This window comes from Pimephales promelas, chromosome 11 (genome assembly GCF_988280905.1).
Source record: "Pimephales promelas chromosome 11, fPimPro1.hap1.1, whole genome shotgun sequence".
NCBI lineage: Eukaryota > Metazoa > Chordata > Actinopteri > Cypriniformes > Leuciscidae > Pimephales > Pimephales promelas.
The window spans coordinates 5,438,516-5,455,793 of record NC_142779.1 but is presented as its reverse complement, the minus strand read 5'-3'; the positions used below and the strand labels follow the sequence as shown (position 1 = coordinate 5,455,793).

At 35.9% G+C, this 17,278-nt stretch overlaps 2 protein-coding genes across 2 annotated transcripts in view; one reads left to right on the top strand and one right to left on the bottom strand.

Moving 5' to 3' along the window:
- Positions 1–17,278, top strand: part of cdh23 (cadherin related 23) — a 247,724-nt gene that overhangs the window by 186,978 nt on the left and 43,468 nt on the right. Inside the window, exons 28-37 of the mRNA XM_089116802.1 lie at positions 8,060–8,120; positions 9,218–9,363; positions 10,197–10,332; positions 12,055–12,443; positions 14,449–14,547; positions 14,581–14,586; positions 14,855–15,004; positions 15,082–15,210; positions 16,214–16,342; positions 16,532–16,759. Coding sequence (XP_088972928.1) covers positions 8,060–8,120; positions 9,218–9,363; positions 10,197–10,332; positions 12,055–12,443; positions 14,449–14,547; positions 14,581–14,586; positions 14,855–15,004; positions 15,082–15,210; positions 16,214–16,342; positions 16,532–16,759 — 1,473 coding nt within the window. The remainder of the gene's footprint in view (positions 1–8,059; positions 8,121–9,217; positions 9,364–10,196; positions 10,333–12,054; positions 12,444–14,448; positions 14,548–14,580; positions 14,587–14,854; positions 15,005–15,081; positions 15,211–16,213; positions 16,343–16,531; positions 16,760–17,278) is intronic.
- LOC120464452 (uncharacterized) lies at positions 951–6,471 on the bottom strand. The gene is made up of 2 exons (XM_039653956.2): positions 6,180–6,471; positions 951–2,552 (listed from the first exon to the last, which is right to left on the bottom strand). The coding sequence occupies exon 2, from the start codon at positions 2,537–2,539 to the stop codon at positions 2,111–2,113; it is 429 nt and encodes a 142-aa protein (XP_039509890.2). The 5' UTR covers positions 2,540–2,552; positions 6,180–6,471; the 3' UTR covers positions 951–2,110.

The following is a 17,278-nucleotide window of genomic DNA, read 5'->3' as shown; positions in this document are numbered from 1 at the left end:
GCACTGTTCTATATGAAAACTATGCCCATGAAAAGTTTTTTTTTCTTCAGTATTGGTGTTATGAAGTAGCTCATGGAGTTGTAAGTTACATTGTGTTTTTCTTTGTCTGTAACCATGGCAGCAGTGTCATGTCATACCAGTTGTTTTCTGTGATGTCATGTTCCAGTGTGCAGATAACCATCTCTAGACTGCCAACAATAGAAAGCTTAATGGAGTTGAGATCAAAATATTCGTTGTGTCTCGCCATTGACTACCATACAATATTTTTTCGAAATAATGTGATGACTGGAAGGGAAGGGACTTAGGCTCTCTATTGACCCTTCGCAGGGAGTTTGATTGACAGGCGATCTGACCAATCATAATCAGCCATTTTTGTCAGACAAAGCAGTCAGGAGAGTTAGCAGATTAACATTGGAGGATTTGAACATGCTGACGTGTCTTTCAACGGTTAAAACAACGTTCCTTGTGTTCATTCATGTTTGTTTGATGCTATAAATGAACTAGAAGGAAGAGAGGATCAGTTCACAAACAGCTTTAACTACAGCGATCTGTCAGACACATTAAAGAGCCACAAAACGCTATTCATTGATTAAATTTCTTATAAGTTGAGACTTAGTTTCATATCAAAAGTAACCTGGTCTGTCCTGTCTGTCAGTGTGTTGTCTCTGAGATGTGTGTGTGAGAGCGACGTGGCTTGTCGGACATAGCTACAGTAACTAAAGGGGGTGGGTTTTTGTGAACAGTCAATTGCCACAATAGGGTAACCATGACGGTTCTTCAAAAGTTGAATAAATAAATGTGTTTTTTTTGTTTTCAAAGAAAAAATATGATGAATTGAAATAATTTTTTATATGCAAAACTTTTTTTGAGTTTGCAAGAAACAAATCCTATAGTTTGGACACCGAAAGCACACTTAAACATGTATCAAAACCATAAACAAGTGACAATAAGATTTTACTTTTTTTTTTTTTTTTTAATTTAAAGTAAAATGTTTCACAAAAACATGTTTTAAATGAAAAAAAAAAAACGAGATATTATAGTATTATAAAAACGAGATATTATAGTCCGACTATTCAGTAGTTTAAAATTAGTACAAGCTCGATGCGATGACATTCAGGCATTTTTAAAGACACAAAGGTACAAATACCCTTGGGGCCACTGTACACATAAACATAAAGTAGATCAAATGAATGTGGATTTCCTCCAAATAAATACAGTAGTTCTGTAGTTAATGCCCTATCAAAATGGCCACCAATTACTCCAGGGTGCAGGATGTGATGTTGTCCAGCTGTTCGTAAAGTTGCGGCTACCGTATGGTGTGATCGTTGAGTCACATCTTGTTTCGATTGACGCTAATGGTGAATGAAATGAGTTGTCTTCCTGCACACAGTCCGATCTCTTTCAGTAGTGATGGCCTATTATTACAGGGCTTGCTCTCAAGTTTGCATTAAAACACTGAATGTCTATAGAGGTACGTCCTATTAGACAGGGATCATATGTATCACTTAAGACGCAAATAGTGTTCCCATAAAGTTTTAATACACATGGAGAGCATTATTACACATGGACCAGATGTAAACAACATGTAAACAACACTAACAAAAAACAAATCAATTGAACTAAAACTAATATATATATTCAGTTGTTTTTTTAGTTGAAAGTTGAAATTAGTACTTTCAACTAAAACAAATTTGTTTTCATTTTTCATCTAATATTTGTATTTAACTCCAGATTTATTTCAATGAACAAAAGTTTTAAATACTTTTAGTTTTAGTTTGTTAATATTAAACCGTGACAACATCATATGCATCCCTCTCAAAGGAAAAGATAATCCCAGAATGCATTGCATTGAGCTGACAATGGCAGACAAGTTGATAGAAATGTCAATTCTAAACACACGTTTATTTCAGTTCCTGAAAGTTTCGATAAAATCAGTTAAACCTAAAAAAAACTAATTGTATCTGATAGTGTATGTTATGTATTTTTTTGGAATCAATTTGAGTCTAGTTTCCTGTAGCTGGAGTTTCTCCCTATGAAGTGCACTTTGATTCAGTCACTTAAAAGGCAGGTGTAGGCAGGAGACCGCAAGGTGACTTCTTAGCAACAGAGCTCAAATCTCGGTGGCATACTGCAGCAGAGACGGTATAGTAATATATGTGTAGGAGTCGTGTGTCTTTGACTCTGCCGGCGGCATTGACCCTGATTGCTTCCGGCTCTGGGCTACGTATGGCTGAACGGGTCTTCTGAACGCCGGCGTGGAGGAGAACGACTGCCTCATAGAGCCCAAGCGCTTCCAGAGCTTCAGCTGGGGCTCGCTGGACGGAGTCTGACCCCCCGAGAGACCGCCGTCCCCGTCCACACCCCACGACCCTCCCGTCGAGCAGCACATCGCCAGAACAATCACACAGCCCCCGAACACAGCGAAGAGACACGCGATGATGATGATGGTCAGGAGGGGGTGTTGAAGATCCAGAGGTGGAGATGTTGGGGAGACGGGAAGTGAGAGATTGGAGAGGGACAGATTGAAGGGAACGTCCATTTCGTTCCTGGATCTGTAGAGAAGCAAAACCGGGAGTTCCTGTTAAATCTGGGTCAAGTGGAGGTTGTTTTTGTGACACTTTATGTTCAGGCTTGTGCAAATGTGTGAATGTGTGCTTGTACGAGACGCATGCAAGGTTCCAGGATGTGGTTAACAGGTGTGTGTGTGTACGCTTAAGAAAGAATCTTTAATTTCTTAATTATTTGTTTTAAGCAATGATACAGCAGGCAATTGGACACTTTATTTTTTAAACCTAAAACATCAACTGTGTAAACGCTTTGAGTTTGTATGGGTCACAGTGGTCTGAGATGTGACTCAAAGCTAATCATTGCACAATTCAAGTATGTTTCATTTTTTTAAAGACCCTACTTAATCTCACATGTGAGTTTTGGACTGCCTCACACTGCGCTCAGATAATCTGCAATTAAAGGTTTCTTATGAAGCTCATGATCTCATTTCATAAACTCTGTAATTACAATTTTTATTTTTATATAGTTTATCTCATTTGTGTCTAATTTATTTCTCTTAGTGTTGGAATTGTTAACTAAAACGTAGCTGTTTTAGTTAATAGAAGTAAAGCTGAAATCAAATAAAATGTAAATACTAGTTAAACAACTTAAACTTAAATTATAAATGTAATGCTTACTGGGAAAAAAATACGTTTGAAAAACTAAATACTAAAACTGAAATGAAAGTAAATTAAAGCTAAATAAAAATAATTTATAAAAACAAAAAAATAATAAAAATTACACAAAAAAATGTAAACTAAAATTAAAATTGAAAAAGCTAAATATTTATATATCCTATAAAATAGGCTAATGCTAAAAAATCTTCTCCTAATGATTCGAAACATCTGAGATGATTCTCAAATGAGCAATGAAAGCGCAACATCTGAGCACATTTTCCTGTAGGTAAACACAGTGCGGTTTGTGGTGGCGGGACTGAACATCTACAGTACACACATATTATCGTCATCACCATCTATCTCTACACACGCAGCTTACGGTGCTTCTCTGCAAGACTAGCAAAATGACTGAGCGTTTTCTGTAAAGAAAGGTCAAGTATAGTGGATTTATATTGCACTCTATCAAACTCTTAATCATAAAATCACACACACACACCCAGCAGGGGCAGATTAAGGTCTACACAGGCCCCTCTGCTCAGGGATTTCCCACACACACCCAATACAAACACATGCGCGTGACCCAAATGATGTATCACTAATAATGGCAATTCAGGTGAGCTTTGTTTTCAGACATAATTTTCTTTTAGGTTTTGCATTTGGAAATACAGTATTTATAGCCATTATTAAAGACTACTTTTTGTCAAAGTTGTGTTTTTTTTTTTTTTTACAAATCAAATATCAAAAAAATCCTTAAAACAAGATAAATTCCCTTGAAGAACAGCACTGCATAAGATACTGATTTGTTTTCAGGACACTGTATGATTATATGATCAGTAAATTATACAACATTCGGTATTTGTATAGTGTTTTTTTCAGTTTTTAACAGACGAAATACACCGATACCACATTATTTTTATATCATAGCATTGCTTCTAAAGTAAATGTATTTTATTTTTATTTTATTTTAATGAAAAGAAAAAGACCAATTAAATTAAGTTATTTTGTTTGCAGTGTATGCAAGTTAGTTGAATTTAAACACTTGTAATGTTGTAATTGGATCTCCATCACATAACCTCAATAACACATGTTCATTTACGTACAAGGCGAATGCATGTGCTAAGCATACTCACATGTTTATGTACTTTCTGGCCTACATCGCTCCAATAAACACATTTGAAATGGTATTTGACATTAAAAATGTTGGTGCCCCATTAAGTGAGCGTTCAGATGAGAAATGTGGCCAGTTGGTTTTCTTTTGGGGAATTTGCAAGCAATATCGGGTCTGTTAAAATAACTCTCAATCCATCTGAAATACACACAAACACAGAGTAGCACCCGACCCAAGTCACCAATTACTCTACCTATCTGCACCTAAATGTCAGCATGTTAAATTCTGAGCACAGAGTGTGACTTATCGCTTTGATGAAAACACATTGAGACATGAAATTATTCTTCATCTTAAATGCCACAAACAGGCTGAAAAGGCCACTCAGACCAGAACTATTGTTAGTGAAACGCTTCATTAGTAACCGCAGTACAAATCTGCTGAAATGCAGTTATGCACACATCCTCACATTTTTGCTTTGCTTAAAGCAGGCAGCTAGAATCTGTTTTATGCTTCTTCTTTTTTTTTTTTTTTTTTTTTTCATGGTGCACTAGTCTTTGGTGGGAAAAACACAATTTGCAAAAAAAAAAAAGAAAAAAATTGTAATACAAATCCCATTTATGTGGGATTTCGAATCTAATTTAAAGTGTATTTTAAGTACTTTTCAGTAAGAACAGTGAGATATGAAGTAGGTTTGGTCTCTTGTTTTGATTCAGACTATCGTTCATAAGTTTTACGTTTTTAAAAGTCTGTTATGTTTTTAAATGTCATTTATGTTTTTAAATCATTTATGGTATTTCTGTAAATTTACAGCATCATTAATCCAGTCTTCTGTGTCACAGGATCCTTCAGAAAACATTTGAATAAGCTTGTTTACTGCCCAAGACTCATTTCTTATTATTATCATTGTTCAAAACACTCAAAACTCAAATGTATTTCAGCATTATGCAATTCTATTATTCCAATTTAATATACTTACATTGGGTCAACTTAATGTATTAAGGTCAACTATACAATATAATATAGTGTCACACTAATACATTCCTAGACTATAACCAAGTAATAGCTAATAATCTTCTCCACAATGGTAACACACTGTAATTTAAATGGTATTAATAATTGCAATGTAATTGAACAATAAACACACTTACGCACTCAAGTCAAGCCTTCCCCTTTTCTAATTTTCTCAGAAACACTTACAATTTAAACATTTATTCTCTCTTAATTCAGCCTTATGCAAAGCATGCTGGGAACTGACAAGCGCCGCCCAGTTTCAGTTAATGCAACATCATTCATGTAATCCAACACAAACAGATTAAGTAAACTTAAATTTTACATATATTTAAACAGATTAAACACAATCAAATTAAGTTTGGACAAAATGTATAGCAATTGTGTTGCTTAAGCTCATTTGAACAAGCAGCAAAAATCATTTTTGGAAACCATAATACATTTTTAGTTTGATGAATAGAAAATTCAAACGAACAGCATTTATTTGAAACAATCAATCTTTAGTGACACATTTGATCAATTGAATGTTGCCTACTAATGTGTTCCCATTTATAGTAACCTTTGTGGTATTGTGAATATTTAAGTGATTTATAGTCAGTGATTTCAGGCAAAGCGTATAATGCAAACGTGGTTTATGTTGTCCCGTGTACTTTATGGCTGACATCATGGCAAAACATAAAATGGATTCGACCCTGCTGAATAAATGTCCATGCTGGTCTATGCTGGTTAGTGTGGGTTTGGGGCTGCTGGACCAGTGTAGCCATGTTGCTCAGCAGAACAAAAATGAAAAATCCCGATACGGAAACCAGCATCCAAAACAAAACATATCCTGGTGTTTTCAACAGGGGTCCAACGAATAGCATTTATTTCTCAGTTTATTCTTTGTGGTTCAACTTTACCTTTAGCATTCGACGCGATTAGTGACTCCTCCAAAGTTCCTCTTGTTTCAAATCACGTTGTCACCAAGAGCGTTGGAGATGAGACAGCTGGAAGATGGGGATCAGAACATGTGCAGAAAGAGCAACTAATATCCGTTCAGAGAGACTCTAAATCAACCTCTCCTTCTTTTTTGACCATAGCAGTGTGTTTCATGAGCTAAAAATCCATTCTGAGCCAAACTTTCAGCCTCAAGATATAACCCCCCCATGTGATGGTATGGTCCGGTCTGCCTGTTCTATTCATCTCTCTCCAAGAGACCCCCCTAGACCCCTTCTTTCTTTCTCTCCCCATCCTCCTCCTCATCCCCTACCTCTTTCTTCAACTCTCCACATCTTTTTATAAAGCTAATGAGTCTGAAGGAGGGGCCGTCCTCCTCGCTGTCAGTAGGATTTGACTAATATATGGATGTATTCAGTGTGTGCTAAATGGTTTTACTCTTTAATATGATGAATGTATGTGTGTAAATGTATTTAGGAACAATTGCTGATCTGTGTTTCCATGATTTAAATGATCATTGAATTTGTATTTGTGCGTACAAGTTACTACTATGACAGCTATTTAAAGGTGAACCGTCTCGCTTCTGTTCCACTTGTGGCACCAAACACGACGAGCCATATTTGAACTCATAAAAACATTCTATATTAATGCGACTTTGCTTAGCTAACTTAAACAGTCAGCGGTTTGGCTATAATGAACTATTTATATTGCGTACTTCCTGGAATTATTTATTCCAATCATTTTTGTAGCTATTTATTGAATTAGTGTTTTTTTTTATATATATATATATATATATATATATATATGCTGTTGCATTCAGCAATTTCAGGCTGTGTTTTACTGCAGTTAAGAAGTTTTAGGTTTAAACAGTCTTTAAATAGAGTGCAAGAGTCAGGTTCCGGGAGTAAAAACGTTGTGTTTTCTCCATAAGGAAATTGATTTTGAAAGATAACTTAAACCTTTAAGACCTACTGTGGTTGATAATCCAGATTATTTCAGTTTATTTTTAAAATAAGCATGGAACTTTTGGTAAAAACTTCATTGCCCATGCTACTGTACAAATTCTACCAATCAGAGCTGAAAAAAAGCAACACACTCCAAAATAGCTCTTTAGCCCCGCCCACTCACATGAAGCACTGACGTAATCATAGTGATCTAAATACGCTCTCAAAATACTGAAATACTTTTCGCGATAAACATATTATTTTAAACTTCTATATTTTAATACATATAATCAACATTTGTAAATGAGTATCGCTTTTAATGTGATTATGCTGTTCGCAACGCTTCGTGGGATTGTAGTTCTTTCCGTCACTAAAGCTAAGTACACAGTCTTGTACCTTTTGCGTTTTTGTCTGATTTTCTAAAACTTTTTTGCTTCAAATCAAAGTTAGTAGTGTTGTGATTCACCTCATAGCTGATTGGCTTGGTTCGTTACTTATAACTCTTTACGATGATTATTTTAAAATCCCTATGGGAAAAATTAATTAAAAAAAGTACTTCCAAAACTAGCGCCGCTAAAAAAAGGGGCGGGCACTGTTGCACTCTGTAGTCATCATTACATAGATAGCCCCGCCCCAAATTCACACTATTGGTTGAGCCAAAGATTGTATTTTATTTGGTGCTGCTCATAATGAAGAAATGCACACATTACTTGAGACGGTGGAAAGGAGGAGTCCACTTGTAGTCTGTTTGAGAGTTTGAATGTGTTTTGTTCAATACGTTATATAATATCGGTTAGGTGTTTGTGGGTGTGGAGTTTAAGTGTTACTTTCACTCTCATTTTTTAGCAGTACATGTGTTTGTATGTTTTGTGGTTACATGTGTTTGTGTGTGTCTGCAGGTTCAGGCCACAGATGCGGATCAGGGGGAGAATGGAAGAGTTCTGTACAGGATTCTCTCCGGTAACTATTCTTCCTGTTTCCTGATGTCGCACCTCAATGGCTTGATCAGATGCGCTCCCACTATGTACTATACTAACTAATTAATATTATTCCAATATATATATATATATATATATATATATATATATATGAAGAGTTCAGATGCAAAAGCCTCTAAATGCCATTTGAAATTTTCTTCTTTAATGATGATTTTTATCAAACTTGTATATTTAAGTTCAGTAATTTCACTTAAATGGCAATGATAATTACCTATTAATTGTTATTTAAGTGAAATTACTGAACTTAAATATACAAGTTTGATAAAAATCATCATTAAAGAAGAAAATTTCAAATGGCATTTAGAGGCTTTTGCATCTGAACTCTTCATATATATATATATATATATAATATATATATATATATATATATATATATAAATCTTTTTATAGGAATATTTTGAGTATTTTCAGAATGTCTTTGGACAACATCTCTGTAAACTGTAAACATTGCCACAAGCAGTGTTAATCGATTTACAAACAGATTTTATTTTATTTTAGAAAATGTATTTTATTATTTCTTTCTCCTAGTTTTTTCGTGGTTAAACATGACTATACTTCACATGTTTAGACAAATAGAGACAAACCCTGCCAGGAAATACAAAGTTCTGTCATGAATCTCTAGAAGGCGCATGCTTAAGTCCTTAACCCAATCTGCTTACAATCACATCACTCTCTATAGAATTTTAATTTGAATTAATATATTGGTCACAGCTGATTGGTTCCCGCTGTATTGGTAGCCAATGAGCTTGCTTCTCAATATTCAAATTCTTCCCTATTGTTTGCAGCACACTTTCAGAAACCTTCACCTTCCCCAGCTCCACCTGTATAGATCTGCTGGGGTAATTCATGTATGCTTTTACAGCAGAAACAACATCACTGTAACAGATCTATTCAGCCAAGACCAAACACATTAACATTCTCAGACTCATTACCATGCCAGACTCTCAGAGATTTGTCATGACAGAACATAAATTATCATTATTGTTTCCAACCTCGGACTTCATGTGAAGTACTTTGGCAGGAAGGCTCATGTGTGTGTGTGATGTCTGCTCTCTATAGGAAACAATGGTCAGTTTAGCATGGACAGTCTGTCTGGACTCATCAGCAGAGGAACTGTGGCTCTGGACCGAGAGACGCGCAGCTCTCATGTGCTGGAGGTGGAGGCCTACAACAGTGACCAGGGCAGCATGCGCAGCTCTGTTAGGGTGTGTTTGTGTGTGTGTGATTCTGGAAAAACATACTTTGTGATGTCCCCATGAGGAAAACAGCTTGTAAATCAAACTGAATTATGTTTTTGACAAAGTAAAAATGCAGAAAGTTTTCTGTGAGGATTGTGTTTAGGGGTAAGGTTAGGGATAGAATATACAATTTCCACAGTATAAAAAATCATCATGGAAAGTCCCCATAAAACATATAAAGTGGTTGTTTGTGTGTGTGACCTTGTGACCTTAAAAGTAAAATCATGTTCAGTGTTGTGTGGCCAGATTTGATGTAATCCTTAAGGTATTGATTAAATGGTGAAAAGTGTGCATTGCCTATCAGAAAGGTTTCTAAAACTACATACCTAATTATTTGAAGGGCTCATTTACACATGCCACCTGTATCTGGTTGTTGTCCACATACACATTGAAAACACAAGTGTAAACACGTTTTTGATCGGAATGTCATTTGACTGAACATGTTACTGTACATGCATTAACAACGACTGACGAGGAACAAGAGAAACACAAGCTAACAAGACACACCTAAAACAATCAAGACTATAAAAATGGCACTCGGGACAGGAAGTAACATAACAATCCAAACACAACACAGGGAACATGTAACATAAACATAACAGAGATCTTATAAAAAAAAAATGACATGGTTGTAGACCGAAACAAATTCCTGAAGTTATCGAAGCTTTCAAAGAGACAACACACATTTTTTTATTTTATTTAATCTGGCTAAAAATGTCATGTTTAATTCTAGAAAAAAAGGAAGTGCTGAATGTAATATGTGTGTTGTGAATCAGACTGATTGTGAGTTTGCGTTGTAGGTGATTGTGTACGTGGAGGACGTGAATGACGAGTCTCCAGTCTTCACTCAGTCGCAGTACAATCGTCTGGGGCTCAGAGAGACTGCTGGGATTGGTACATCTGTGGTAGTGGTCCGAGCTACAGACCCCGACACAGGTACACAACACATCATACAAGCATTTCCTCTCTTCTTGACTTTTGTTATTTTGTTTCTGACCACACCAGTTCACTGAGAAGATAAATTGACAGAGGGGAATATCTATGGTTGCTAATATTGTGTATTCATAACACTTCTCATTTATTATTTTTAAACTGTTTTGAATTCCGCAACTCTGTGAGTGTCATACATTTAACATGGCTCAAGCTGTGTTGTATTTTTCCATTGATTCTTGATGCTAAACTATATCACAACATTTCTGTTGCACTTCTGCTTGTGTCCATTACTGCTTCCCTGTTTCACTTCCTCATGGAGGATGTCCAGCATGGCATAAGCTGGACAAACGTCTTCCCATCTGCGTCTTCGACGGCCTCTGGCTCAGATTTCAGTGTGCTGGAGTCTTTAGACCTGTAGATAAATGTTGAAATGAAATCAAGCTGCTTTTAGAAAGCGTAGTCAGCTACACTACAAGCTTCTAACCACATATAACTACATAGGAGAACTAAGAGGAGGAACAGGAAAATATAAGCAATTATCAGTGTAGCACTTCAAAAATAAAAACATGTAAATAAATATCACTTTTCAAATTGATATTTCATAAAATGCTTGTTATAAAAACGTATAAACGTATACATTGATTAAAGCGATTTTTCTGTTTTTAATGGATTATATATTTGTCCTTTATTTTATTTTTTTAAGTGGATCACCATAGAAATTAACAATGGGTATTTTTGTGCAATATAATTCTCACACAATGGTTATTAAAAGCAAAGATTTAAAATAAGTGTTATTATTTAATAAAACTAAATTTATTTAAAAAACCATTCAAAAAGCAGAGGCTGGTAAGATTTTTTTTTAAGAAGTCTCTTATGCTCACACTGTAAAAATATATATTGTTGGTTTAACTTAAAAGAGTAATTAACCTGGTTGCCTTAAAATTTTAAATTCATTGAACTGGAAAAAGTGAGTTAATACAATTAGGGAGAATGATTTAATCATCAGAAACTCAAAATTATATGTTATCTGAACTAAATAAATTATTTAAGTTGATTTGACAAAAGAAAAAATGTTGTGATTACTAAACTGTAAAAAAATATTGTTGGTTTAACTTAAAAAAGTAAGTAACCTGGGTTGTCTTAAAATTTTAAGTTGATTAAACTGGAAAAAGTGAGTTAATACAATGAAGGAGATTAATTTAATCATCAGAAACTCAAAATAATAAGTTATCTCAACTAAATAAATTACTATAAAGTTGATTTGACAAAAGAAAAGTTGGTGTGATTACAAATCTTGAAAATATTTTTTACAGTGCACTAATGCTCAGTAAAAACTGTAACATTGTAAATATTATTAATTAAATGAAATATTATTAAAGTATCTGTTTTCAATTTCAATGTGTATTATTAAATGTAATTTATTCCTGTGATGCAAAGCTGAATTTTCAGCATTATTACTCCAGTCTTCAGTGTCACACAGAAATCATGCTGAAACATTTATTATTATCATCAATATTGAAAGAAGTCTTTGCTTAACCTTTTTTCAGGTTTCTTTGATGAATAGAAAGATCAAAAGAACAGCATTTATTTCAAATAGAAATATTTTGTTACAATATAATTGTTGTTTTTTTACAGTCATTTTTAATCAATTTAATCCATCCTTGCTAAAAAGTATTAATTTCTTTTAATAAAAAAAAAACTTTTTTTTGCTGTCTCTGTTTTTAGGGGATGGGGGAGCTGTGGCATACGCTCTGGTCTCCGGTTCTGACCGTAAGTTTGAGGTGGATATGAGTACGGGGCTGGTGACCACAGTGGATTACTTGGACTACGAGACCAAGACCAGCTATTTAATGAACGTCTCAGCCACGGATCAGTCAGCGCCGTTCCACCGCGGCTACTGCACCGTTTACGTCACTTTACTCAATGAACTGGACGAAGCCGTAGCCTTTCTATCAGCCGGATACGAGATATCACTGAGGGAGAACATCGCCACAGGAACGGAGGTGGTCCAGGTGAAGGCGCAGTCGGCTGATAACCTGAACCAGCTGACGTACCGCTTCGACCCCGACACCTCACCTGCTGCCCTGGCGCTCTTTAAGATCGACAGCATCACGGTGAGGAAACTCCATATTAGGGTTGCCAACTGATTTCGAAATAAGGAACGGGGGGTGGGGGGGGGGGGTATCACGAAGGCTATCATGATCATTTTGCCAACAATCAACCATGGATTTATTTAGTTTATAATTTATTTATTTTTTAGTTGAATTAATCAACCGATCAGCATGGCTATCTGTTTTCTCCTAAATAAAAGCTCAAGGGTTTATTTCTTGTAAGTGTAGAAATAGGACAAAAGTATTTTAATTTTCCTATATTATAGTGTAATGTTGATTAAAATATACTTTTGAAATATTCATTTTCATTTATATAGTAGCCTATATAGGCTATATGGATTTTACGTCATAGGAACAATTACATAAATCATTATTACATTATTATAATAATTGTTTGGCATCTGAAAATACCATTGATAATGTAATGTATGAGACTCTCACAACTAAAAAGATGTTTGAGCCCCCTTTATTGTCCTAGTACAAAATAAATCAATGCTTTATCTTTGTTTAACGAGCAGTTCATGGGTTGAAGCTCTTAATTTTGACCTGATCTGATGCATTTAACCTTAAAATGTAAAAAAAAAAAAATAAATCTTGCGGGGAAGCAGTCAGTAAAACATAAGATTATCTTTTAAAATCGGTTGAACGTGGAACAGTTTTTCCTGTGAGTGAGACTGGAAAACCCGTAGTGGACGAAATCGGAGTGATAACAGAACGCTAAGAGTGCAGAGAGGAATGTGCTCTGACTCCAGTCCTGGTTTTGCGACCGTGCTGTTAGAAGCTCAAGCTTGCAGGCAAGATCGCTCTAGATTAGAGGATATTTTAACTAATTTGCGGTAAAACTAGTCGATCACGACTGGAGTGGCTCAACTGGTGAGGTCTTCATTCACAGTCTGTCTGAGATATATTAGAAGATGTGTCTGTCATGGATTTGCACTGAACTGATTCTCAAAAATACGGAACAAAGTGCGTTCCGTATCAGTTCAATACGGAACAAGACTTTTATGTGACAAATACGGAACGATTCCGTATTATACGGAAAGGTTGGCAACCCTACTCCATATAACCGAGTAGAGTTTCACTACTGAGAGTGATGTTACTCAAAAAGAATAACACTTGATGTGATAAGGCTCAAACAACTGCTCGTTTTAACTAATTGACTAGTCAGCAGGTCAATGTTTGACTCATGCAAATGACTCACCATACATCATGCAGCTTCAGCTGTTTTCTTTTTAGCAAAGCTAGCAATAAAAATTTAGTACTTTCAGATCCTTTTAACACATTCGTTGTGCTTAAATCCTTCCAAATAATGTTTTCCTCAAAATCGGTGCAGAAAATGTGGAAAATCACTTTTTTTTTTTTTCACCTAGAATTGAGCAATGAAATTAAAACATTCAATGTCTTTATGGAATGCTGAATCTGGACACATGACCCTGAAGCTAAAATCTTATTGGTCGGTAAAATTTTCTTGCAAGATGAACAAAAAAAAAATCAAGCTAGACAGTAGGGAAAAACGTAAACTTCTACATGCATGGGAATTAACTTCTTTTTACAGCCTCTTTAGGTGTGAAATGTCCTTATTTTCTTCCCCTTGTGTGTTTAAAATACATTTTTTGGCTCATTTGATTATAACCTCAGCTAACAATACAAGTGTAATAGTCTCAAGTCTGATTATTAACACATGGATTTTCTTATATCCCTCCAATTCAGATTTGTCCCACCAAAATCAGTGCAGAAAATGTCGCTAAATTTTAAATCTTATTGGTCAGTAGGGCATTTTCTTGCAGGGTGAACAAAAAAAAAAAATATCAAGCTAGACCGTAGGGAAAAATGACATCACGAGTTAGAATGGGTTTCCTTTACCAGCTTGTCACAGCAAAAATGAATAGATCGAGTGGTCAAAACCTTTCTGACTGGACTGACTCACTTTGGTCAAAATTGTTCTTATATAATTCAGTCCTGAAAAGATTTAGTTCATTTCTTTACTTGCATTGTGTGTGCTCTACAGGGCCGTATTACTGTGACGGGACAGTTGGACAGAGAACAGGGGGATTCATACACTCTCACGGTTGTGGCCGATGATGGAGGACCCAAGAGAGACTCCACTGTGGTAAAAAGCTCACTAATGACCTCACTGTAGGTCAAGGTCACAATACGGCCATGTTTGTTAAAGTCCATTTTAAATGCATGTCTGTAAACAGGATTGTATCCAGAAGCTTGAGTTGATAGTGATGTTAAATGTTGATGTACTATCTAATTAAACCTGTTCTTTTCTCTTTCCTGATTCCGTTCTTGATGCACATTTGTAGAAGGTAAATGGGTGATTTTTGTCCTCGAATCAGTTTTAATGCAACAAATGTTAATATTCTGTCAGAAACAACATCTCAGGCTCCATTGCTTTGTACTTTTGAAAGGTTTCAATCACCATTCTCGACGAGAATGACAACAGCCCAGAGTTTGACATCACTTCGGATTTGTCGGTGGCTATTCCAGAGGACACTCCCATTGGCCAGAGAGTCGCGGTCGTGTTGGCACGGGACAAAGACGCTGGAAGAAATGGATTGGTGAGTAGGACATACTCAGAACACTGTGAAATTAGATGTCAATCATTCCTAACCCCGCCTCCATCACACTCCTTTAGGTCAATTTCACCTTGATCGCGGGGAACATGCAGGACGTGTTTAAGATCAACACAGCCAATAACACATATGGAGAGGTTTACTTGAATGCCCGTCTGGACCGTGAGGCCGTGGACCGCTACCTGCTAAAAGTGAGACAGACATTATGGACATATGCTTTGGCTCTCTAGCGAACTGTTGTGACTTCATAGATCTCGCTTTATATCTTACACATGCTCCCGGGTTTTAAAAAGCATGTGATATTAGAAATATAGACTACCATTCAAAAGTTTCAATAGGAGTCAGTAGGATTTTCTTTAAAGACATGAATACTTTTATTCTGCAAGGATGCATTGCCATTAAATTGATCAAAAATGACAGTAAAGACATTTATTTTGTGCTTCAGATGATTTCTATTTTAAATCAATGCTGTTGTTTTGATCTTTCCATTGTCCTGGACTTAACGCAAGCAGAAGGCTCTTTTATGAAGTTACTTCTTTGAAAGACATATTTAATGAGATTATGCCTGAAAAGGTTCTGGATTTTTTATCATATGTTAATTTAAAAAAAATATATTGTATAATATGACTTCTTGTTTATATTTGTTTTGTTTTTGTTGTATTTATATGATGTTTGTATTTTTGTAAATGAATTTTTGCCATGAAAATAGCTCTGACTGCTGACATGGCATGAAATAAAATAATCTGAATCTGATTTTTCTAGATTAATCCTGAAAAAGTAGCAGTTTGTACAAAAAAATAAATAAATGAATAAATAATAAATGTTTCTTGAGCAGCAAATCAGCATTAGAACTGACATAATAATGCTGAAATTTAATCTTTGCCTTCACAATGCAATAAAATTACATTTAAATAGGACACAATTATTTAACATTTTAATAACAGTTTCTTCTGTATTTTTATCAAATAAACAAAAAAGCCTTTCTGAGCATAAGAGACATCTTTCAATAAGTCACGTCTGCCGAATACCGAGTAATAACACCTTCAGACAAGCCGGACGGTGTCAGAGTGTTGCGTGACTTTTTACATGTTTCCTTGTACAGTTAAATATAGTATGTTTTGCATAATGCGTTCTGTGGGATATGTGTGTCTGTTTGCTGACGTTCACATGGATACCCGTGTGTGTTTGGATCAGGTGCGGGCGACGGATAATGGCTCCCCTCCGAGGTTCACAGATGTGTCGCTCACTGTGAATATTATGGATGTAAACGATAACCCTCCAGTGATGCAGAGCCCTCGTGGATACAACGTCAGCGTCAATGAGGTCAGTGATGTCACAGCACCTCAAACCTGTGATGCTCCTCAGAGGATTCTGGGTGTTAATTATCCAAATGTTTGCATGAAAGATGGTAAAAGAAAGAAATGTAATGACTCTGTCATTGTAATCTATTTTGTTTATATGTGAATATATATATATATATATAAACCAACATATATATGTGTGTTGTTTTAGAATGTAGGGGGTGGTACAGCGGTCCTGCGTGTCGTAGCGACGGATCGTGACATCGGACCCAACGCCATGCTGTCGTACTACATCACCGGTGGGAACCAGGACCTGACCTTCAGAATAGACCGTATGACGGGAGAGATAGTGACCCGACCGTCACCTCCTGACAGAGAAAAACAGCAGCAGTACACACTCACCGTGACTGTGGAAGATGATGGCACGCCACCTTTATCAGTAAGTGTGTGTGTGTGTGTGCGTTAGCTGCCTGTTTTTCTTTGTAATCTTTCATCAAAATAATCTCCATCTCTAAATGACTCTTCTTTTTTTCCTGACATTACCAAAGCCACATGGGTGGGGAAAAATAGTACGATAACCTACATTTTATGATCCAGTCAGATCCCAATGGATGAACCCCACCCTTACAACAGGACATCATTGCTTGTAAACAGATTTTTTCTTTTTTTCAACTTTCTAAACATAAGATACTACGCTTGCTTTTTTAAAAGCCAGTCTGAACAACCAAACAGCAAAAACAGGAAACCACAACCTGCCTTATTTTTGAAACAGGAAGTTGCACTCTTAAGAGCTCGTTGATTCCTGTTGTGAACCTCATAGCGGTCTGGGTTTCAGCAAGTGTGACTTTTGGTCCTCTGGTGTCTGGATCAACTTGGTCAAAAGCAGCAGATTGAAACTAGTTTTTAGGGATATGTTGTCTTTCAGATGATTCCAATTAAAGAGAGAAATGATGCTCTT